The sequence below is a fragment of the Atractosteus spatula genome, chromosome 7, assembly GCF_055471065.1.
Source record: "Atractosteus spatula isolate fAtrSpa1 chromosome 7, fAtrSpa1.hap1, whole genome shotgun sequence".
Taxonomy (NCBI): domain Eukaryota; kingdom Metazoa; phylum Chordata; class Actinopteri; order Semionotiformes; family Lepisosteidae; genus Atractosteus; species Atractosteus spatula.
Genome location: NC_142712.1, coordinates 1519460 through 1544732, shown reverse-complemented (window position 1 = coordinate 1544732; position 25273 = coordinate 1519460). Strand labels below are relative to the sequence as shown.

Sequence of the window (25273 nt, the reverse complement as noted above, 5' to 3'; positions counted from 1 at the left end):
CTGCACACTTAAGCAAAAGCTATTTTATTTAGGCAGAAATACTGCAGACTTCTAGGCCTGAGTTAGAGTTTGTCATCCCTCTCTGTGTGGAGTCTACCCTGTGAACTTGGATCATGTTCTCCTGTTATTTCCTACCATCCAAAGACACCAAAGACAGGTTAGGCTTGATTAGATACTCTGGACTGCTGTCCCAAGCAAACAAGGCTGTCAATGTGACTACAGAAAAACAGAGCCATCTGAGCATGAGGAGCCCAATGGCCTTCATCCACTTTCTGATGTTCTGACAGTGAAAAGAAAGTCTAATGGCCCAGCCTGTCCTCCGTTTTCAGAACAAGCTGGTGAGACATGCGTGTGTTCTCTGAAAAGCCGGCTAGGGGGAAAGGGAGACAGAAAGAAATAACCACAGAGAAATCAAGACCCTGCAATTGCATTTTTAATCAGATCAGGAACACGTTTCTCCGTTAAATCTGCTTTTTTGAAAGCTTATCTCAGTCTGTTACCACAATACAGCCCTGTTGATCTACTGTTTATAACATTCTCCTGCATTGTTCAGCCCAATCCTGACTGGAGTCCACTGCAAGAGCACATACTGTAGCCAAGAGACCTGATAGCACTTCAGTGTGGAGAGCACGCAGAATTCCTGTAGTACATACAGGAGCTACACAAGGTATCTTATTCAGTTAATTATATACCACAAATTTATAAATTATATATATAAATTATATAGTAGTTAATTATACTGCCTCTAGCAGTAGTAAAATTATAACCATTTTATATTTTATGCTTCTGTACTCTGCTTAATTTATCTCATTTTATTTAAAGTTCTGGTTAATAAACATATAAATAGGGTCATCACTCGAAGTCCAGAAATAGGATACACAAAGTGTAGAGAGGAAAACTATTTTAAGAAATTATTTAAGTCCCATTTTAGAAAGGCAATTAGTGTCAGGGGTGTTTCCAGGTACACGTATGTACAAAGAATCAGAGCTTTTAGTTTTATTCAGCACCTGTGAGATAATTCTTCTCTAAGAAATACATCTAAACTGAGCCAAGAAAGCTAAACACAATTTTAACCCAGAATCTTCAAAAAATACAATCTGACACGCATATTGAAAGTTTGCCTAAGGGTTTGTGATTACAGAATGACTCATTTTATGCTTGCATTGTTTTGCCTGCATTTAAGAAAAAGTAAAAGCTCACAGGAATGTCCAGAAGTTGACGTGGCAGCCCTTTATAAACTTCAGAAGAAAAACACATTCTAATTCTAAATTAAGTTAGGCTTGTTTTTTCAAAGGGCAGCTATTGCAACAAATTTGTTTCATTCACCTGCTCTGCAAAATACTCAGCTAAACTAAATTGTCCCCTCCTGGGAAGAGTCTGCAACAACTGATGTAATCCTAAAAAAGAAAAGGCTGAGATATACAAAGATCATTCAATTAACCAATGGCGACACTAGTGTGACAGTATTGGCCTCTACAACTTATTGTTTTGTGGTGTTGTAGTTTCAATACACGCTGTTCCTTTGAACATCTAAAAGTCTAAGCTTTAGATTTAGGGCCCATGTTGTTCAGTCCCATTTGAAAAATATCTGGTTTAAATCTGGGAGACCCAGGCCCAGTGGTTTGGTGTTGACTGGTGAAGTGTAAGTTACACGGCTGAGTAGGAATCCCCAGTCACAATAAGTACATCCTCTGCTGCACAATATCACTGGATGACGCTGTCCCCCCCGTTTCTGGCTTACTTAGGCCACTGGTTGCTTAGTGATTATTCATGAGAATGAACAACGCTAACTACTATCTTTCTTCTTGTTGTCTACAGCCAAATGGAGGATGTTCTACAAGAACCAAACACTGAAAAAGGCCAAACTTGAATGAGAATTAACTGACTGATCACAAGGCAAATGCTTATTTGTAAATACTCTATAAAAGAAAAAACAGTGCCATTTAGTATTTTCTGTAAAAAAATTATCTATATCCTAATGCAGAAAACAACTGCTTTTTGATCTTGAGTTCAAAATAATTCTCAAGATGCTCTCAATTACTGAATATTACTGAACAACGTGTCTACAATGACCATACATATTTTATTCTACTGCTAATCTTATTACTATATGTAAAAAATTAAAATTAAATAACCATCACAGGATTGATTACTTTACAGATAAAATGGGAAATATAACTGTTTTACATCATACTGTATATAAAAAGATAATTTTACAGTCATCTTTCATATAATAGTACATACATTTTACTGAAATCATGCAATGCATGCAGAAAACACCATTAAAAAATCATTTCTAATTCTCATATGCACATCACAAGATATCCATTCTGCTTTCTTGACCTTTTTAGTAAGACCTCTTGTTAACTGTAAAATTGCACATCAAAGTAAAAAGTTAACTCAGTTAGAAACCAGAACAACAACAAGACAATCCGTGCATTGTTTATATTTATTAATTGAAATATTTTAATTCAAATTTAATTTAATTTGGATTCTTTATTTCCATTGGGTAACTATAAATTTAAATAAATAAATTTAACTAGGTGTATTTACACACAAGCTTGTGACAAATACACTCCCAGAGTTAGCCACTGATTTGCGATGGCATGACCTCACCTCTGTAATTAGCCTTAGAGAACTGTCGGATGTGCCAGCTTGCCCACAGAGATGCTTGAAAAGAGAGGTCCGTGCCACTACTGCACAACACAGCGCAAAAAAAACACAGGTTTTCCCCATAATTAAGAAAAACGTAACGTGCTCAGTGCCAAAGGCTCAAGGAACACTTTCAGTTTGCAAAAGTCCACACTGAACCTGAATATTTGTGTTCTCAAGCAGTGGAAATAAGCAATAAAATGCATGAAATATGTTTATAGTTACCCATTTCATACATAATGTATGATTGTAAAGTAGACATGCCAAATCAAATACAAACATGAAGTATCCAACAGAAAAAGCAAAGATTTTGGGAGACAAGTAGCACATTACAATCACATCACCAAACACATTTTTGTAGGGAAAACCACTGATCTAAACTCCAACATCAATCAGGTACAATCACACACAGATACTGATTATGATGCCTTCTTGGTGAGATAGTATTGTTAGGTCTTCATAAACAACACTACATTGCACATTCCTACCTGTACATCCCCAGAGAAGTTGTTGTACTGGGATTTAAAGACAAATAAACAGCAATATATAGATGAAAAAAAGATTCAAAACATTTTACATTGAAAAAGTTGATAAAACAGAATTTCTAGTGCTATTACTAACAAATACTACATTGTAGAATAAAGGCAGTGTATACTTTATGAAAATAACATCCTTATCTTTAAGAAATATTATATACAGATCGTGAAAAAAATTCATTAAACTGGAACAAAAATAAAATGTACTAGGGAAAAAGTGATTTAAAATTTTGTTGTCATTTATTTTTAAATTATGGTTTTCCAATCACCGAAACTTCTAAACCTTACAGATAAAGTAAAGTGAACAAGCAGTTGATAAAAACTACTAATGGCTTAAACACAATTATTGTTTTGTTGCTGGCAGCTTTTAAAGTCACTGTACATGTCAGTCTTGATTAAAACTTCCTACATTTTTCTACGATTATGATCTGCGTCTTTAAAACAACGTAAGTGCAAGACCACGTTCTGTGAGCACAAGATCGAGACCACAACATTTAAACCACAGTAAGAAGTAGGTGCAACAAAGAGCTCAATCTTATACTTGTTGGCTGTTCCCTCTCAGGGTGACACACGTCTGATTTTTCATTCCTATCGGACAGGACCCAGAGCAGAGCTGGGCTTGCACTTCTTCCCTGTTGTCTCAGTGAGACCATGTTAGAAGAGCAGGTCCATCACCTTCCCCCAGTAGGAATGAGAACCTACTGTCACATTCCACAAGATTCATCGCCTAACATCTGACTACCTGCAAGGTCAATTCCAAAACATGTTCTGACAATCTTGCAAGACACTGTACTTTACACTCAAAGTTTATAAACTGTACAGTCAGAGACAGTCTTTTCACAGACTGTCTAACCTATTAGAGAAAATAATAGGACTTCGGTCTTACTGCTGTTTTACTTTTTTCTTCAGAAAAAATCCTGAAGTGTTACTGACACTACAATACAGTTAAGAAATCAACCTCAAATGCACGTAGACTGAATTTTTGAGGCTAAAATGAAATGCACTGACGTAGTCCACTGTAAAGTACTTTTCCTTGATCACAAATTTTGCAGTCGTATCCTTATATAATCTTCTGCTTTAGGGAACCTCCAAAAATTACGAGGAGACATCAATAGACACCCTTACAATGCATTTCCTCATGCGCCGAGTTTAAAAAGGTGGGAACCTCACAACTTCCATCATTGTTTTTGCGATGACTAATGCAAAATCCCACTTTTGCCTGGCGTCCAGCTCATTTTCATTCACTCCTTTTCATGAACAAGTCTGTTTTATGGAGCGCAACAAACAATGGGAGGATTCAGCATACCCATCTCTCTCTGCCGCACACAGTGGCCCCCTCTGTCTGTGCTCAGTCACTCAGACCTCCAGCACGAGCCAGAGCCCCGGTCCACTCCAGCTGCGCCCTCCGAGGCCCCGACACAGAAAGGCAAACTACAGAAGTCTGGCAGGCTCAGGATGAGTGGAGCCGAGACAAGATACAGCCCACGTCTCCAGCGACAAGAAGAGAGGGCCTTATGCTAAAATAACAGGTACATTTTTTATTCTAGTGCTGCCATTCCCAGCTTTACTTTTAAAACGTGTGAGTTCAGCACAATTCACGCCGGCCCCTATCTGGCTGGAGACAGAGGATGGCTTGTCAGGCTCTGACAGTCCCAGGCAGAGTGACAAGGAGGAATCCAGCTCTCTCGTCTACCAGCTCACACTCACAGTAGTAAGAAATTATCTGCCAGCTCAGCACCCGATTTCACATCCCCCTGGGTCCGCCGAGAGGAGGGAGAAGAGGGGACCTACTGTCGAGCCAGACAGGGCTTGCAACAGGAGGTTAAAATGATCTGAAAGAGCCTTTTGTTTGCACGGTATCTCAGCAGCACATTGGCTGGACTGTGCATTATTGTGCACAGTACACCTTTACAGAACAGCTTATTTTTCAAGGTCGCTGTAATTAGCAATACTGGAATTTATTCTTGATCTGGAACAGCTTCATTATCCAGATTTGACCGGCCTAGTCAGTTTCAGCACATTTGCAAAGCTCTTCTACCTATAAATGATCACCAGCTCCCTCATGAGAGTCCTGTATCAGTGGTTAAAACTGTGGCTTCAGGACCTACAGTATCGCGTGATAGGAAACACTGACAAATCACACTGGTGGTTTCCTGATGGAATTGGTCTTGATTAAGCAGTGTTTAAGATAACAGCAAGACCAATTCCCATGGTGAAGTGATAAATTCTTACAAGCCGAGTCCTACTGCACAACACAGAAGAGAGGACACAAGTGGAGCAGTTAAGGAATTACATTTACTACCTGAATTACATTTAACGCCTCTCTCCTGGTCTCATGTGCGCTTCTTGACTAAAAAGCACATCTTCATCAAACCTCGTTAAGAATATAAGGTGAAGAAGTTGCGATAACAGGCTCACAGTATGAGTGATTCTGTCACGAAGCGCACGGAGGTGTTTCGTATAATACACTGAGGTTTCATGCAAGCACAGCTCTACTGTCATTCATCCTCACATCGCTTTCAAAGACGCTTACCTCTGCTCTTGGCTGCTTCCATCAGCGCGCGCATGACCGACGGCTTTATGCTTTCTGACAAAAATCGTCCCTCCAGCCCCGGGAACAGAGACCTTGCGGGGAAACACAGGCAGTGTTCTGGGATTAAATGTGCCGTCTATCGGAGACATGGCGACAAACACTGACCTCTCGTGCTTGAGGCTTTTTTCTAAAGGAGTCTCTTATAGTCTTGCCTTCCACTCCTTCCATATTAGGTGTCCTACTAGCAGACAGCAACCTCACGTGTTGCCTTAGATTAGACCATTTCTTAATTATCAGGACTAAAACGCACTGTTTACCAACGCGGAAAGAAACGGGATTAGTGCCAACTGATTACGGCGCATAAAAACAGTCTGCCGACAGCCATTCTTTTACAGCCGGTTGAGTATGCACAACAGAAGGAGCCGGAGAGAAAGGCTCCAACAGGTTTGTTTTTGGGAAAGCCGGTTGTTAACACAGAAAGAAACGTGCATGCCGGACGCCAGACACCGCCCACGTGGCAGCTCGTACCTGGGGTAGTCCTCGGTGGCAATGTACACCGCGTCCTTGTCGCTGACGGAAGAGGAGAACGCCACACAGGTCTCGTCCTGCAGCGGCAGCAGCTCCAGCCCGATCAGCTCGCCGTAACAGGCGTCGCTCAGCACGAACTCCAGGAGCTGCTGCCTCTCCAGCGCCGGCACCTGGGGCCGGGACTTGCGCAGCACCTGCCGCACCAGCGCGGGGGTCACCTTCCTCACCGCCCCGGGCTCCGTGGCGAATGTGGCCAGCGCCGCGGCCACAGCAGCCGGCGCCCTGGCCACCTGCAGGCCCGCACCCTGCAGGAAGCTCAGCACGGCCTCCGTGCCGTCCGCCCCGTCGTCCAGCTCGGAGAAGAACACCTCCTCCACCTTCAGCCAGCACTTCCCGGCGGAGAAGATGACTGGCTGCTGGAGCAGGGCCTTGAACAGGGGAGCTAGGATGGGTTTCCAGCGAGCCCTGATCTGCCCCAGGTCCGGCCAGGCCTTGTAGACGCCCTCGGGCGAGAGGGAAAAGTCCTGGTCCTTCGCAGTCTGGATTCTCTTGATGGCTTCCAGGAGGAGCGTGGCGTAGGCCCTGGGCACCACGTGAGCCACGAGCAGCTCGTTCCACAGAGCGGCAGGGTCTCGCCACTGATCCACTTCTCGCCACTTGATGCTCCTCCGGTTGTCGGTCAGGCCGAAGAAGCCGCTGACGTGGACGGGAAGCCCGGTGGTGCTCTCCTCCCCGGGGGGGAGCGGCAGGAAGCAGAACGCCCTCCCCAAGAACCCCGACGCTGCTCCCTTGTCCTCGTCCGTGTCCGTCAGGGGCATGGCGATGCCGATGGTGGGGATGAACCTCAGGTCGTCCGCCAAGCAGTCCAGTTCGTTGCACATCCCGCGGCCCCCGACGCTGTTGCACACCAGCCACGAGGTCCTCTGCACCTCCTTGGCCGTCTCGTCCTCCATCTCGATGTTGAGCTGGTAGGTGGCGCACGTGATGCTGCCGCTGGGCAGGCCGTTGCTGTAGCTGTCTATCGCCAGGCCCAGGGTCTTCAGGGAGCCAGGCCTCTCCAGCTTCAGCTCCGGGTTCTCGCCAGCCGTCACCCTGAAGAGCATGCGCTCGGTGCCGTCCGACTCGCGGACGTGCAGGGAGACCACCTGCACGCTCTTGAGGAACAGCAGCACAGTGTCCGCGTCCGCCTTGAAGGACTCGAACAGCTCCAGCACCTTCTCTTTGTTGTAAATGTTGCTGCTCAGCTGGGAGGGCTTGATGCGGAGAGGAAACCGGAACAAGGTGCCGGGGAAACCTCCGTCCTTGATTGTCTTCTCAGAGATGCCAAATAAGCCCACGTAGGGTGCAAACTGGTCCGCATGCTCATCAATTTCCTTAACGTCCGACTTCAAGTTCCAGCACTGGCCAGATTCATGGGGTCCGAACAGGGCCTGATGGGGGTCCAGAATGCCAATCTGATCTCCACTGAAAATGCTAGGGACATCTAGAGAAACAGCAAGTAATAACCTATTCATCGAGAGGTTCAAATAGTCGGCGTTTTCACGAAACAATTTTAGATTATTGAGTTTAAGCATATTGCATTGCAGGGAATTCTAGATAAAGAAAAGCCAAGCAACGTGGCTCACAAATATATGAAGAAAAACAAAAAAATATAACATTTTGCAGACAGCAAAATGAAATATTTAATGAATGTATCTGCCGTCCTATTTTAAGATACACCTACATGTCTGCCTTTTTCTCGGGGCCTTTGATGTGGGCGGGTCTGCGTCACAGGCACCGTGTGCTCACCTGTGATGTGATAGACGGAGTTGAACCCGATGCCAAATCTGCCCACCTTCAGGGGATCTTCTCGCTTCCTGCTCCGCGCAATCTCCTGAATACCGTTCCAGTCCTCCACAGTAAACACCGCGTTGTTATAGGCGTACAGGGCTGGCCCTTTCGGGAGAGAGAAGAAGCGGGTGTAAGGATGTCCCCAACCCGACCCAATCCCCATCATTACTACAGAGACAGGAGGACAATGCTGAAGGACTAGTCTTCATCTGCTTTTTTTAAAATGTAGACTCACTGAGATCAGGCTCGCCTGACTACTTCTTTCACTGGCAAAGCGCTTGTACAGCAGTCTCCAGTTTTGGCGGGGAATGATCATGATCTGTTCAAGTTTCTAAAAGCGACTGCCGCTGAGGGGAGAGCAATCAGTTTAAAACACAGGGGAGCTCTCTCTGCTCTACTGTCACCTCAGATGTTCACTCCACCTGGCTTCTGAACCTCCGCAGCTCCTCCTGCACTGCTGCAACACTCACCCTGGTACTGGGCCATGTCGTCGGACCAGAGCGACTCCTGGCCGTACTCCATTTCATCGTACATGAACTTGACCTCTGAGGCTCCAGCGTCTTCCGCATTCTGAATCAGTTCCTGAGGGGAGAGGAGCAGAAGCAGATTTCAGGAGAACCTGCCTCACCGTTGACAGCTCTGGAGGGAAAACGTGCGCGCGGGGAGGGTCTGGAGATGGGCCGCACTTACTTTAAGGATCTGCCCTCCCTCGGGATATCGCCGCAGAATGTCCTTCAGGAACTCGACCAGCGGTGGTGTGGTTTGGCCAAACCTCCCTGGAGAGACGACAAGCGACGTACGTGCGTTTGAAACTCCCCTCTGACCGGGGTACGAATATGAATAAGATTGTTATTCAATCATTTGGCTGACACTTTTAGCCAGAGTGCCTTGCATTTGTACCCGTGTATACAGTTGGGTATCTGACCTCACCCGGGCTTTGAACTCACAACCTTCAGGTTACGAGTGACGGGGCCCTGAGCGCTGTATTAACACCCAGCATGTGCCCTGAACTCACACTCTTCCCTTGTGGGTGATCACAGCTCCACTTCCACACTGCAGTCTGGGATCTACTGTGCACATTTGCCAAGAAGGTCCTAAGGCGGCAAAGAAACTGTGAAATGAACTGTCTATAACTAACAAATGTCTATGTTGTCTATTGAAATCACCTTGGAAAGAAGAGCAGGAGTTGGCCAGTGAGAGGCATGCCCATACAAGCACAGACTGTCTATCACAGCTCTGTAAACCAGCAGGTATCATGGGGTTCTGTTCTTCTTGCCCCAACAAGCAGTGTGCAAGTCCAAAAAAAAGGGCTGAAACTCGTACTGTTCGAGCTCCTTCTGCATTGCTTTTTTTTTGTCTACATTTAGTTGTGATCCAAGCATTTTGATTTTGGGTGCCTTGAGCTTCTCACTCAAGGAGACAACAGCTACAGTATGCCTCCCTTGAGATTTGAACCTACAGTCTCCCTGCTAAGAGCCCAAGAGCTCTAACTTAATTCAGCTGGTGCCCTATGATGAATAATAGTAGTACTAGATTAAGCTCTTTTAGATGAGGTGTAGTAATAGGGCAGGAGTCATTTTTGCACTTTGAGGGGACACTGATTTTTCAAGACAAACTGTTGCTCTGAATGTCAATTAAAAAGAAAATGATTCCACTGTGAATTTACTTAAGCGTTCATCCTGCCTTTAGGCTAGATTATAATGAAAATCAAGGCACATTATCTCCGGTGTAATTTATAATACAACTCAGAGAAATTTCTCACCTCCTCCTTTAAGGCCTCTTCCTCGAAGTGTCATGAATACTTCATAGCTTCCAGGGAGTAACAGGTTCCCAATCCTGATGTCACTGTGCAACTACAAGGATACCAGGCAAGACAAACTGTGAAACTGTGACCATAACTGCGGTAAATTAATACTTTATATCTCTAACATTTGTGTCCATATTTAGGTTTATACTTTTAGAAAAGCAACTAATGTACAGACAAGGCAGAGCTTTGAGGCAGAAAACTGGAAAAAGAAGGATCAGGAGTTAGTAAAGCAAAGATGGTCATAATTCAGATATATAATAAATATATATTAAATGCTCAGAACAAAGTCTAAAACAATGAAGTCCAAGTCTAGGAAAATATTAATTAAGTGGTTTAATAGAAAAATTGCAAAATAAATCTGATGGAACACAGCCCTCTACTGAGAAGTAGAAGGGCCAGATATGTAAAGACAGACGGAAGAAGTGTAGAGAGCTGCAGGAGCCGCTGGAAATGAATACTATTATCACTAAGAGACATACAGAAAAGGAAACTGCGAAGGAATCAGAAATAAAGGGAAGCAGTTCTTTCAGTACAGAGCTGTAAAAGGACAAGCAGTCTATGACAGTATGGGGAAATACGAGTACAAGATGAAAAAAATCAGCAAATGTACTAAATGAATATTTCATACAAGTTTTTGCAAGAAAATGATAACGTGCCCCAAGTCAAAGAAGATCAATTATATTGGATAACTTCAGCATACCTGACACTGAGATTCTGCAGGGCACTAAGACAGCTTAAAACTAATAGATTCCTTTCATACCTAAGGAAACGAGGGATATTATTCCTAGACTCCTAGCGATGATATTTCAGATCTCACTTAGGGCGGGATCAGGATCTCCACAGGCAGGGGAACTTCAAATGTAACACCAGTTTATATAAAGAAGGACAAAACTGATCCAAGGTAACCAGTCTTACTTGTCACTAGTAAAACAAGGGAATTGACAGCTAGAGCTAAATTACAATATTTACAAGACAAGGGCATTTTAAGGCATGGACTTAGGAAGAGCAAGTCTAGTCTAACTTAATAGAATTCTTAAAATAAGAAACAAGAACAAATGGCTATACAGTCAATTAGTCATGTTAATTATTGTATGGATTAAGATTCAAACAAATTTGTTTAAAATGGATAAACAAGCAAAAGGGAGCAATTAAAAATATTAATAACCATCACAGAGAATTTTCAAAATACTGTAGAATTTGTGACATTTATAACATACAAATGTCTTCAATAAATACCTTTCAGGAACTGGTACACAAATCCCACGTATTAATACACAAATCAGAATCCAAGTTGCAAATCGCTATACAGGCAAAACAGGTGAGTTCCACCTAAATCACTGCAATCATTGTTTGCAAAAAATGCGTTACAGAAGCTAGAGATGTGCTTTGTACTATGTCACTCTGTGACAATGTGTGTGTACAATGTTTGACAGTTACACCATTCTGTACCGGCACAGAAAATGTTTCGTGTTGCTCCCCAGAGTTTCCCCAGAAAAACTGACTTCCACACATTCCTGCTCTTGTTCAGCAAGTCCAGCTCATTACCAAGGAGCTCAAATAGAGCCCTGCAAACAAGAGGCTTTTCTTCTCCTGACAGTTAAAGACTGATGGATTCTTGACTCTTGTCGTGCCTCTTTACCGTATCCGTTTTAAAAGGCTGCTCTTTTACCAGAGAATCTTCTGGGAAGGAACTGGAGCTTCAGTATATTCAGAAATATCCTCTATGGCAAAAATAGTGATTTTTTTTGTAGAACTGCATTACACCCGAAGAAAGAATCATAACAGAAGACTACAGCAGTTTTTGGAAGTGGAAATCCCAATCGTCAATAATGAGATTCAATCGACTGAATTAAGGGCACCTAGCACTATATCCTGTGACCCAGGAGAACACTTGTTACACCTCAGAAAATCATTACCAGGGGCTGACAGAGCTAAAACATCCACTGCATGTCTATGTTGGCGGCTGAGAGGCGTGATGAAGCTGACAGCACAGGTGTACCAGAAGGCCGCGCAGAGAAGGACCCAAGTGAAAGCCTTTGGGAAACCAAGAACCTGCTTCTGCTGGGCAGGTGCTCACGAGGAGAAGCCAGGCTTGTCCAGATCGCAGCTCAGCTGACAGGACAGCACATGTGAACGTGAGGGCTGGCAGGGTGCAGAGAAGGCTGCCGAGCAAGTGAGTGTCAGGTGTGACCGGCTCGAACTTCCAGCGTGACTCAAGGGTTTTAAAGCTGTCCTGTGAAAGACCAGGTCAAACAAACACTCACCCACTGCGCCGGCATCACTTAAGAAGCTTACTGCTGGGGAATCAGACAGAGCAGGACTTTGTGTGTGCAGGGTGCTTACCAATGGGCAAACATTCCACTCTTTCGCTGCGGACAATTTAAAGACCCAGTGAGCTATTTAAAGGGACTAGGGAGTATTCATAGAGGAGAAAGCACACAAAACATAATGACACCCATCACAGCTGGGCTGAAAGAGAAATGTCCTCACGAATGCCAGAATGCCAGAGTGACCTCCATCACTCCCTGTACTGTTCTGGTGCAGCTTCGAACTCCTGATCGATTCCTTCGCAATCTTTCACCAAGTGAACCATTAACACAACAGATATCTACATATGTGTTTGTATGTCACTGTTATTCGTTTTCCTTTTAGAAATTGCTTCTTTTTAATTAAAGATCACTGAAAATAACACCATTCTTTGTTTCAGCTGACTAATAAGTGTCTGGATATGTTGAGGAAGCAGGGAGTTGATGCCTTGGCTATATGAGCTATTTTTTGGGGTCAAGGATTTGACTGAAATCTCAGCTCAAAACACAACATTCCATCACACAAAATCACTGAGGAGTAAAACCCTCGTCATTCTGAGAGATCTTTTCTAAAGGCAGCTTCAGACTGTTTCTCACTGTAACGAAAGGAGCGCACTTGTCTTTGAAGCGCATGTTAACTAGTGACCTCTGAAGGACGCAAAGTTCATTTCCCTCTTGAAAGAAAAACAACAGGTGAGTTCTGTCTCGGATCCTTTCTGACCCCAGCTCAACTAGAGTTCAGTGCTGTGACACTGCGATCAAGCGCTACTGTTCTCACAAACACAAGGGGGCTGCTTAGCCAGTATGAGTGGTATTAAACTGATTGCTTGCATTTGCTGGAGCTCAGCTCTGCCACGTTCTCACCCTGTGTTGACAGATTGACAGCTACATCGCTGCAGCGCGTCCGTCCTGTCCAAACCTGCCAGCAGGAGAGACGCATTCCCCGATTCTGCACAGCGGCAATAAAGGAGCCGAGGCTCCAGACAGGAGAGCGTTGTGGCACTTGCCCACGGGGCTGGGAGCCACCCAGCAAGCTGGTGCTGGGGGTGAGACCTAGTTTCACCTGCTCTTTCACACGGGACACTTTAGAGCCCTTCAACCAGACTGAAACTTCAGGGAGGCTTCCTGCCCAGAAACCGTAAGCGCTTGCTTCAGCCCCCTTTGCCTTTTATAGCCATTTCTCCCTGAGTCTTCATTCGTGCTTCAATACTGTAAGATCTTCCCCCGAGTTTATTCCTCCATCAATGGCAAGCGAAGTGGTTTTGACATTTTGTAGCGTCCTACCAGCTGCAGGGCACCATCGCGGGCTGCCCAGCCCCTGCTGCGAGTTCTGCAGAGCGGTGCGCAGACAGGAAAGGAAATGCTTCACCTGCAACTCAAGCATCTTATCTGTCCCCTCTCTCGTCTTCCCAACCCCAATAGTAAAGCCAACTTACTGAAGACGCAGCACTTCTCTTCTACCTATTTCTACTATAAATGAACATACATAGAACAACATTTCAGAGCTACTGCAAGTAGAAAAAGTGACATACTGTATCTGCTGCATCCAATGAAAATATTAAAACTGACTCCATAGGAGTAACATCAATACTAGAATCTTTATTACAGAACACGTTTAAAATTTAGTGATTACTCATTTCAGTTGCTCTCTAACTCCTGTCGTTACTTCTTAAGTTCAGGCTCATATTTGTTGTACTTGGTCATTAACTCCCTGTAAAACTATTCCGCTAACCTGCCTGTGCCCTTCAAAACCTCTGCAAGCCAGACCGCGCTGTCCAGCAGGGTGAACCACACGGCTAAATATTTCACAGACACCCTCCACCAGCCGCTGAGTAAACTGAAAAGTGATATCATGTCACAGCAATGCCAGTGCACACATGCTCACTGCTCCAAACATTACAATGAGGCAAACTGTGGAGCAGAAACGTGTCGCCGAATGTTCACACTCTTGAAACACTGGTCTTCGACTTCAGGCGAATGTTATTTTATCGTGAGGCAGAGTCCGATACAAAGGAACTGTTGGCTACCTAGCCTTTCGGGACTGCCAGGCATGGTTGATTAAAAGGCACAGACAGACGATAAGCGGTTGTCAAGTATCCATATCTTGAGTTTTATTCAAGAGGATGAAGATCGTTTAAAATATTCTCATGAATGACATGTATTGCAGTAGGAAAGACAAATGCAGCTGACGATGATCACTGCTGAAACACACAGAGAAACTGCATCCGAGCCCCATTTATTATGGCTGTTGTATTTCAGTTTTCAGTTTTATAACTTAAAATGCCACATTGACCTTCTCCATTCATCTCCTTAAAAGAGTTTTTGTTTTTGACCCGGGCCAAAAGAGAAGGGCTTGCAATGCGCCTGGCACACGGCTGTCTGCAGTAGAAACCCGACACTTTGCCATTCAAGACAGTCCTCAGCGACACTGCCGTGACACAGAGCAACCGAGACATGACGAGGACACAAGTGAGCAGGCAGGAACCGGTGCCCATTTTATTTTCAACTTCGATTTCTTGCTTCAGCTGAGATTTATACCTTATCTATGAAAATAAAAAACTGAAGATCTTTTAACCAAAGGCGTAGGTTTCAGCTCGCCATTCCATTTTACTATGGAGGCCATATGTCAGGAAAACATTAAAGAATAGGACTTATCATTTGGAAATCTGAATAAATTGCTTTAATGTCGAGTAATTTGTGTTAGTGGATGTTGTAACCCTAAATCCCACTCACAGCTCTTCTCCCATTCCGCTCCTACAGTACTCTACCCCACCAGCTGCTTCCTGGAGCCAGTTAAATGTTTTCACCAGGGCTGCAGTGCTCAGGGACAGCAGTGTATTACAATTGTATCCTGCACGATGCAAAGAGGAAGGAGAGTCTTCCTGATTTCATCCTGAAACGTCTGGAGTAAATGAAATAACAGACACACAGCCTGGAAAGCAGATTTCAGAAGAAAGTATAGCTAAATGACAGTCTGTTGATCCCACAGGTCAGGAGATTCTTCTGATGCACTGACAGTGTTGGACAGCATTTTGAAAGCAGTTCTGCTCCCTTTACTGGGTTCCCATGTTATCCCCTTGAAACAAGGCTCATTCAGGCCCAAAGCACAGCGGCAGCCACCCCCCGAAGACTGGCAAACCTTCACATGCTTATTGGGAAGGATAATTCCTCCTACTAATGACCAATAGATCATTAAAACTTGCACTTTCCAACAGCTCTAGAATAGGCTCAAAGTGAGATTTTGAATAAACAGGTCTTGAAGAGCTACATATCTCCAGGCACTGCATCTACACCGCTGGCAGACACACCCATTACAAATCCCCTTCACTGCTGTACATACAAAACTCCAAAGGCAACATAGGCACTGTGTATACAAGCCACAAGGGCACATTAACAGACTTGTACTTGTATTGTTTAAAACTCCTTGCCAAATCTGTTACTGTAATTCTCCAAGAAGAGCCTGGGGATATCACCTCAACGTCAAGATTGGAGACTTGACTGATTCTGCCACAGAATGCAGCATAATTCATGTCAGAAACAGAGACTCCAGAACTACAGATATCCCCGCAAACCCTGGTTAGCGTCCTGCTGGGATGACTAAATAACTGAGCGGGACTTTTCAGCGATGATTCAGGCCTTTGTATCTGCTTCCCCCTTTCTGTCCACATCCACAGAAACAGCTACCAGCTGCAACACAGCCGGCAGATCCGCTGAAAGACTGGATTGTAACTGTAATGGCGCTGTGGGAAAATCTGTTTTCGATTGCTTTTCCCTAAAGTAGGCGCATAACCAAAAAAAGACTTGTTTTGTTTCATCCAACTTTCATTTATAAAGTTAGCTGAAGAAGTCAGTTTTAGACTGGGGCAAAACTAAAAAACTAATTTTATCATTAGCCAACACAAGGAGGAAGAGTGAGCATATAAGACTGAACTGAGAGCAAATCACCCTGCCCCGATACAGCAATCAATCCGACACATTTTCACATCATTCAGAAGGAACAGGCAGAGGAGCTGAAAAGCTCCCAGCTGTGCCATCTTAATCCTGTCTGGGCAATAACTGGAAAAACAATGAGCAACATTCACTGAACTCTAGCTCTCACAGAATCTATAAAGGACTTTGTGCTGGTGGATAAATAAAACAGCACTGAATATTGGAGAGCAACACAATGTAGTAAACACATTATCACCTGTTAATTTGTAACCTTTATCAGCATTTTAGATTAAGAAGCAGAAAAAAACTTTTGTTGTGGCAAAAAAGGTTTCAGGCATCCTAGTGTGTGGGAATCTCTTTATAAAAGCTGCTGTCCCCTGTAATCAAAACCAATCTGTAAAAGACCTGCATTCACTATGTTAGTTATTAAAAATCTCACAGTGCTCTAAATACCCTCATTCCTGTGCTTATAACACATCAACGACAGCTGTGGACAGACAATTCACAGTGCTTGGCTTCACCAAAGGTATGAATAGTGTTTGTCTCACTTCTCTCTTTCACAAGGTGTGTCATGTCTCAGCTCACTGTCAAACTCACAGCTGGGTATAATCCCAGCTGACACACTGGACAGGGATACAGCTGTGACACTGAGAGGCAAGAACAGCACTACAACCCACTGGTATTATTTTGGCCGTGTTCTAACAGCACCAGGCTGTGAGAAAGTCTTTGTGTTTTGAAAAATGTTTCTTCGATGTTTTATGACTTTTGTTTTGACGTTGTCATGTGGAAATTCGTGAAGCCCGTCACTGGAACAGATGCTGAGTGCTCTCCCCTCTAGCCCTCAGGAACCTGACCACAGTTCCCAACTCCATTTGCTCTGCACAGACCCCCAGTATCGCGGTACCGGGCCCGGAGCTCTCCAGACAAAACCATTTGACACTGGGAGCTCCAACGTTTTCACTTCCTGCTGAAAGCAGAGCAGCTTTTTGTGCCTGGGTAAAAACTCTGACCGGGCTCAAAACAATGTCAAGAGGAAGGGTGGGAAAACAATCCGAGCCGCACTCGTTTCTCGTTTCATTACCTCTTTCCCATTGTGGAACAGCTGCTGCTCGGAGATGGGGAAGTCTGTGTCTGTGCAGATAAGCTGCTTGACATCTTTGACAGCTGCGGAGAGGGGGACCTCAAAGACTCTGTGACCAATGTATTCATGAAGAACCGTCACCCGTGGCAACCTAGCAAAAGAAACAGCAAAGTCTTATTCGTCAAGTTAAACTCTCACCCGGCCTGCCATTGTGGAGTTCAACCATCCAGCACGGGAATGGAGGTAACAACAAACAAGGGCTCGCTGTGGCCACCGACCAGTGATTTTATCCCCTTCGTTCCCAGCTGAATTCACTACACTGAATGAAGAAGCTATGCTCTATGTTGAATCGCAGCCGAAGAAGTAACGGAAAATAGTTTTAACAGTGTGGCAAGGGACGGAAGACAGCTTTCATTAGCTGTGACAGAAAAATAACATTATCCCGAAAATAAATCTGTCAGACTCCACTTGGATAAGGCAGGTATTTGATATAAAAGTTTTAAAAAATGCTTCTCTGCATTTATAATATAGCCCAAAAAATGGACCATCAATGTTTTGAATCACGCGTCCTGATGAAATTTTTATCGGATTCAAAACATTGATGGTTTTCCTTTTCCGGCTGTGGAGTAATAAATGCAGCTGAGCATTTCAGATCGGATCATCCCAGACTGTGCAAGATCTCCTCTTCCATACGCACTGTATGTTCTAGCTGTCCTCGAGGCAGTGAGCAGCAGCGAGCACAGGAACACCGGCGGTCAGGTTCCGTGCTCATACTCGGGAAACCTGTGGATGTTGGGGAGGCAGACTCTCCAGTTTGTGGGCGGACGGCCAGCAGAGCCCAGTGCTCACACCCGCACAGCGGCCCTGAGCACCACACTGGCGTCCCTGTCGACCGTGACCAGCCCCGGAGTGAGACCAGCTGGCTCTGTATGGCCCCTGCTACCAGCATGAAAAGTTTTTTCCCCACTTTAATTGGACTTGTTCTATTTTTAGCCAGTTTCTCTCCCACCCCCTACTTCAACCCTGAGTTGCAACAGTGTATCGATCCAAGAATCACATGGACTGGAGCACTGAACTGTTCTCTAGACACCAGCAGCCTCACTCCCTGTTATGGTGGGTTGATTAGGGCCTGCTGTTTAGGCCAGGCTGCTCTCAGTTCATGTTTTCATTCACCTCTGCTAATCTGAAGTTTTTCTTTCTTCTGTATGTACTGTCTGCACACTTCTGATGTTTTTAGAAGGAAGCCCTTTGTGCTGTAACACTATATTTTAAGCGAGAAATAATGACTAATGACTTTCTCTTTCTTCATATTGATTCATCCGGGTCGTCCGGTCTCACGGAGCCTCTAATTGACTTTATTATACATACAGTACTGCATCATACGCTGGTGGTATGATACCATACACCACGGCTGATCTGTCCTGCGCTAATCTGGGGGAAGGCATTTCCTTAAAACGCACCTTTTATCCACAATAAATTGACAAACTCCGCTAGAAACGCAAATCAGCAATCTGAAATTCCCTTGCCGGGAATTAAACAATTAATTAATTTAATTAATCAGCGCAGCTGATGCTGAAGTGTTTGCTGCTCAGTGACAGGACTGGACTGTAGTAAATCAAGTCAAAACATTGTGCTGTTTTGCATTTGCTCAATATGCTTTTCTCCTTTGACGGCCATAACGGTTTATTCTAACAGTTAACCAATTAACGGTAACGGTAATTAACGGTGTGTTGTTTTTTCATATCTGAAGTGTCTGCTCCGACAAACCCTGCCCCCGGACCGGCAGCCGCAGTGCTGTGCGGTTTCTCTTTCCTGACCGTGGACGGGTGGGGCTGCCGCGTCCGGCTCAGCTGGGGGTCTAGAAGACACCTGACCGTCATTTAAGCACCACATCTACTTCCAGAGCCGGGGAAGGGCGGTTACAAAGAGGCCTTGACAGTCCCGATTAAATCCGCTTTTTTCGCAGTCGACCAAATAAATACTCAAAGATGTTTGGTTAGAGAGAGCCTAGCTCAAGTACTGCGGCTGTTCACCACCCCTCACCTAGTCGTTCGTTAAAGTATCTCAGACATCAAAGTGCTAAACTACCGCAAGAACCGATCATATATAGTACCAGCCTTGGCAGTCGCAGAGACCGCTCTGAGTGCATTTGGGGGGTAGGTCTGTTCCAGTATAATTCAACGTTATATTTAATAATTTGTGATAAATCTACATATATATATATCCATAAAGTGGCACCATGGCAGTGTGGACTGCTTTAATCCGTACAACACAGCGCGCCAGAGTAGCGGGTTACCTGGGCTCCTGCGTGGTTGTCATCGTTGTCGTGGTGTTTTCTGCCTGTGCGCCTTCATTCGGCTTCCTCCTGCGGCACAGAGCGCAGCCAGACTCCTCCCGCAAGACGCCCAGCAATCAGACCGTCAGGTTCGCTATCACCTTTCCGCGGGGCGTCTCATTTACTCCGCGTCTACCGCACGGATTGCGCCCGTACTTGCAGGATCAGAGTCCGTTTCATTTGGCCTGGCTGGATCCCCCCCCCTTCCTTTCCTTCAGTCCCTCCACCAAGGTACCACTGCAGTCTGGTGATCCTGGCCGCTCTCACCCCCGGCTTCTAAACGCCCCAGTCCTCTGCCCGCTCGACTGTCATTTTCCTCCTTCTGTATCCCTGCTTTTCAAATACCCGATGCGTTCCGCGGTTCTGTAAGAAAGACATGGGCAGAGGAAATTCATAAGAAAGGCATGAGACAGTCACTTCCTCCCCTGCAATTCCCCGCCGAGGGCTGTTTCTAATAATGTATCGCCGGGCATCTGCTCGCTAGCTGTGGTTTCTTGTTTCGCAGTGCTTGCTGTGAATTATGGTCCTTGTAGTCAGCAGACCTGGGGACGGGCAGTCCGCACATAGAGGGCGGCATTAACGCGCATCTCTCCAGCTCTGTTCATCACAATCTTCTACAGCAAAACACAAGTCAAACCTCTGGGCTTTCACTGACTATATTTGAGAAATGTATAAATCCCTGATGCGCTTTCATGACATCTGAATGATATTTGCAAAGAATCTGGGAATATATTCGCTGACCAATACTTCCCCACATCTAAATCCATAACCGGGGAGGTTTAAACATTATAAAATAAATCAGATACTACTTCTAGTGTGGGGTTTATCTATTCTGTCCTCCGTAAAACGTGATTATCGTTTAAATGACCGGAATTAGATTTCTATTACAAGATGCAAATAAATAGAGTAAAGTAAATAAAATAACAAGCACCTGAAGGCTCCACGGGCGAAACGTTGAATCTCTTTTCTTTCCAGCATTAAATAAACCTTTACCAGTTCCTACAATAAACAGCTACCATGTTCAACGTACTAACAAGCAATTAGGAGGTTATGTTTAAGATGTTGCTTGTAAATGTATTGCGTTCGTACTTCACCTTCCTTTAGTTACAACTGCTCTAGTGGTACTGAAAACAAAATCGGGATAAATTACCATAACCTGCTGAGAAAGAGTTCCAAAAATGTTACAGACTTAACTAACGCTGTATTCAGTATTTACCTCGCCAGAAACACTACTAAAAGTAACGGGACATTATAAAGGAGAACTTATTTCATTCTCGAATGATTGTGTGTTGGACAAGCCGAACGGTCCGTGTGACGCGCAGGGTGACCGCGCGCTCGGTTTTGGTGCAATGGTGACGTCCTGAAGGATTGACATCATCCAGCCTCTGCCCGGGTCTCGCGGCGGCGTGCCTGACAAGCGCACGGCCCTCGCGCTGTGTTCCTGGTTATGTTTTGAACGGGAATCCGATGAGTTTCAAGAACCCGAGGGGACGGTGTTACACTCCCATTTACCAAGGGCCAACTGAACCGGCACCCACACTCCCAATCCATACCCCCTCGGCTACGTCTTCCCCACTCTCTGCGCTGCAGTTATGTGGCAACAATGTCGTCTTTGTCGTGCTCTCGCCGCCGCAGTTGCCTGGTCCTGAAATAGCACTTACATCAGATCATCCACACATCTGTCCCGCTGCGTCTCGCACGCAGTGCGGTTCTCCCCCGTCTCTCTCCGCCTTTCGTCCAGCGGAGCTTGGTCTGCAATGCACGCTTCTGTCTCAGACAGCTCCCGGAGACTGGCTTCCTCGTCCGGAATGCTGACATCTCACTCTTTATAACGGCGATTTGCATGCCGAGACACCTCTGTGTACCGCCGCGGCCCCGACATCTCCTGACAAGTTCAGCGTCGCAACAGGCCCTCGGCTCCGGGCTCTCGCGCCGCCGGCGATCTCCTTTATATTTTAACTGCAGAGGGAGACAGAAGGTTTGAAAAACGAGAACAGGACACTCTATCCGTTTTTATTGCTCTTTTTGTTTCTCAGGAGCGAATGGATCCTCGGATCTCATCCAGCCGCTTGTGGACAGAAAGCCGCGAGGGTTATGGGCCTCGACGGCACGTTCCGGGCAGCCTGTTCCAGACTCCCACCTGCCTTTGTGTAAAGATGTGACTCCTGTTCTGTTTGAAATGCACTTGCATGAGGTTTTCACTGGCGCCTGGTTCTGGTTCTGAAGATTTTCACCGGATTGTCGTCGTCGCTGTATTTTAGGTGAATCAGGTCTCCTCGACTTCTCTGTTCAAGGCAAAAGAAAGTTATTTTGGCCTCCATTAATGGACGGCATCACTTTGAACCCGCAAAAGTAAATGTTGTTTTAATATTTCACAAGCCTTGTAACTAGAGCCAGAATGAAACGTAGCTGTCGTGTTCTATCAGAAGAAGCAGGTGTTGGGAGTAGATCGTTTTATAACTGAAGGAAACTCAAGAAAAGCATACAATGGCTTAGAGCGGCCACTGAAAATACACTTGTAAACGTACAGTAACAGAATCACGAACAACACAATTAATAACTAGATTGCATGAAGATAAAGGGAAAATACCAGTGTAAGACAGATAGATATGGGAATGTTATGAGCAGGAGAATTTCAAATACACGGAAATGAGCAGTCGCTGAGATCATTCGAAACTATTTGAAGCACAAACTGGCCACTAACAATGTTTGCAAGTGGTGGTTGATTAGACTTTTTTCCACGAACATTGAAACACGTGTCATCACCGGACACGGACGAGGACTCGGCGGTGCGAGCCGAACGACTGTGGCCTGTGCCATCGGGCAACGGGTCGCAGGCGCAGAAACCGGACAGATCAAGACTGGACCGTCCAGAACAACTTCAGTTCTTAGCTCCTGTATCGCATGCTCGCGTGTGTGCTGCGGTAGCGCAGTATAATGAGATCGCTGAGAAAAGACATCCAGAACTACAGTGTTCCCATGATTTGTGCCCAGAGCACAAAATAAATGTTCTAAAACAATCTCGCAAAACACCCCCAAGTAAAGAGAAATGAGGTCAGACCCACACTCCCAGTGCGTCTGACAAGAGCCCAACAGCTGTGCTGCGGGGGCCCAGCGCTACTCATTTATTTCCTTGCACTTGTCTTTAAATCACGAAAGGGCGTCAACTTTCTTGCTGTGGAGACTTTCAACATGGCCGTGCAACACACCCGGACTCTACAAAGGGGCGGGAGCACAGCCCCGATAGCGCTAGATCAGGCGGCAGTGAGAATCCAATCAAGCCTCAATGACACTGAAGTCAGCTCTGCGTTTTTGAATTTGTCCTGTTTTTTTTTAGCTTCTACCAGTTCCTTTCTTCCGCCCTAATGGCATTTTCATTTTCATTGGGTGGTCAAGATGACATACCTGGACCTTTTCTTACTGTTATCATACGTGACATTTTCCGCTGTATGTACAATGTTTGAAATAATTATGGAAACAAAGAAAATGTGGGTATTAAATATGCTTTGCGCCAAAAATGAAATGTACGGCATCCAGGAGGGAGAGCTCAGCTAGCCCTGCCACACGCACAGGAGGAAAGATTTCCTCTGAGAGTCTCCCTCATCTCGCCTCTGATGTGAGCCTTATTATTCACCACGCCACTGCCTGGACCTGGATGAGCTGACACGCACATAACTGGCGTCGCGTGGGGGGAACGCCCCCCCCGCAGGACCAGCTCCACAGACACGCCTCGGGGTTTCACCCCCGCGGGTCCGTTAGCTCACACATCGATTTCCACGCTCTTGTTGCACCAGAGCAGCCGTAGTGTCTTCCGCTGATTGAAGACTCCAGCTCGGGCGTGGAGGGGGCTGGCTCGGGCAGGGTTTTGGAAGCGCGGAGCTGGTTTAAGACTTTCAGCCAAGTCCTTGACCTCCAAGAAATAGCTCGTATAGCCAAGACACGCGGGGGCGTGGCTCGCTCCGATGGGCTGCCTGACAAAAACACTAATATCGCAGTTCCATTCGAGATAAAAGCTTTTAATCTGACGTATCCATTTCTTCTTCCGATACATACGTTAAATTGATGTGGACAAAGATGAAGATAATGTTTTCGTTTCTTCATTCAGAGTACTAAGCTAACCAGTTGAGAGCCTAGCATACAGTAAGTTTTCCCCGTTAACTGGATCAAACACACTTTGTGTCACTATCGTACTCTTTGTTGTATATCTAACGATGTCAATAATTCCTCGCATTGTATGTATAATTCCTCATCATTGGTGATCCCAGAGCACCTCACATACAGGAGGGGAGCAGCTCCTACCAGATGCACACAGCAGGTCAGGTAGAGGAGTGAGAGATTACATCCCCGATTGCTGTAAGGAGGAGCATGTGGAGGCAGGTTGTACAAGCCCAGAGGGAGATTTAGCCGAGACTCTGCTGTGTTAACCCCCTCTCGTCCCCGGTCACGATGCTGGGGCGCTGTTTGGACAGTGTGGCACGGAAGAGCGCCACCTGCTGGTCCAGCAGTGCGACATGCAGCAGCAGCCTGGTTCTCCATGCAGGTCTCCTGTTCCATTACTGACCAACCCGGGTCTCCCACAGCTCTTTTCAATTTCATTATATTTTCATTCATACAGTGGATGAAAGGCCGTGGATTACAGCTCACAGTGGCCGTTGTATTTTTTTCTCATGTAATTATAAAGTTCAGCATATAATAGTGACTCGTTTCCCCAAAAAAAGACAATTTCCCTGCCCGCTTTTCAGTGAGCAGCTATACTAAATTGCCATCACAGATGTCAAAGGACAACAATAATGTCATGTCCTCTTATTTTCACTAGGTGGAGCCAAAGCACGCTAACCATCAGCCCTCCTGTGTGTCGCGTATTTCCTCGCAGCTAGTGCTTTTGCCTGCTAGTCCCAGTATTGATCGTCTTATTACAAACATTTCTATCCTTTCTGACCTTATTTAAAACCAACTAAACATATCTAATATATTCAGTTGTGTTTAATATTTCGTTGTGTTTCCTTTCTTTTCTTTTCGGCACGGAATAAACCCGTTACCTGCAGCTACCTACTTGAACTCATATTTTCAGTGTTAAATGTTTCATACAACTGCACGTCAGTGATTATTCTCCCCCGGTTCAATATTCCAACTCTCAGCAAATGCTAAACTGCCGTCATGTCATTTCCACGGTCTGACACTACCCAGCCGAGCGCGCATCCGGCGTGGAAATGTCTGAACTCCTATTTTTACATTTGTGTCCACAGTCTGATTGGAAATAGGTGCACCTTCTGTTTCGTAGGCAACGAATCCCGCACGGAGAATTACATGAAAAGTCAAAGAGGGAATAACGATCTTCAGATACAATTAGGTCTATGGCTCATCAGGCTCTGTCTGTGTGAAGCCTGCGTGTTCTCCTTGTGTTCCCTGCTCTTGCGATTCTGTGAGGATAAAGACTGGAAATGTGCAGATTAATCTTCTGCGCTTCACCGTATCGATCATTTATCAAGTCTAGTTTTATAAATGGGGATTTCTTAAATTAGAAAGGAGAAAGTCTGTTTTCTTATTTTATTGTCAATAAACCACGTGTCCCACTCTGCAGACTGAAGAAGCACTGTGAGCCTTTTGTTTTCCAAGTCGCACCTGTGTATCAAAGCCGCTGACTGGGCGGCTGTCCAGCGACAGCGACTCATGTCTGAATGTTTCACCCCAGATGAATGAATCCCAGCTTCCTTCACAGCAGGAGTTCAAAAGAA

At 45.2% G+C, this 25273-nt stretch overlaps 1 protein-coding gene across 1 annotated transcript in view; it reads right to left on the bottom strand.

The window, feature by feature from the left end:
- The window catches only part of sacs (sacsin molecular chaperone), a 33395-nt gene extending 13525 nt beyond the window's left edge, over positions 1-19870 (bottom strand). The window contains exons 1-9 of the mRNA XM_088920077.1: positions 19500-19870; positions 17204-17354; positions 9842-9932; positions 8770-8855; positions 8550-8661; positions 8038-8184; positions 6250-7732; positions 5722-5813; positions 3141-3167 (exon numbers count right to left, since the gene is read on the bottom strand). Coding sequence (XP_088776203.1) covers positions 3141-3167; positions 5722-5813; positions 6250-7732; positions 8038-8184; positions 8550-8661; positions 8770-8855; positions 9842-9932; positions 17204-17354; positions 19500-19522 — 2212 coding nt within the window. The 5' untranslated portion in view covers positions 19523-19870. The remainder of the gene's footprint in view (positions 1-3140; positions 3168-5721; positions 5814-6249; positions 7733-8037; positions 8185-8549; positions 8662-8769; positions 8856-9841; positions 9933-17203; positions 17355-19499) is intronic.
- Between the last annotated feature and the right edge of the window lie 5403 nt (positions 19871-25273).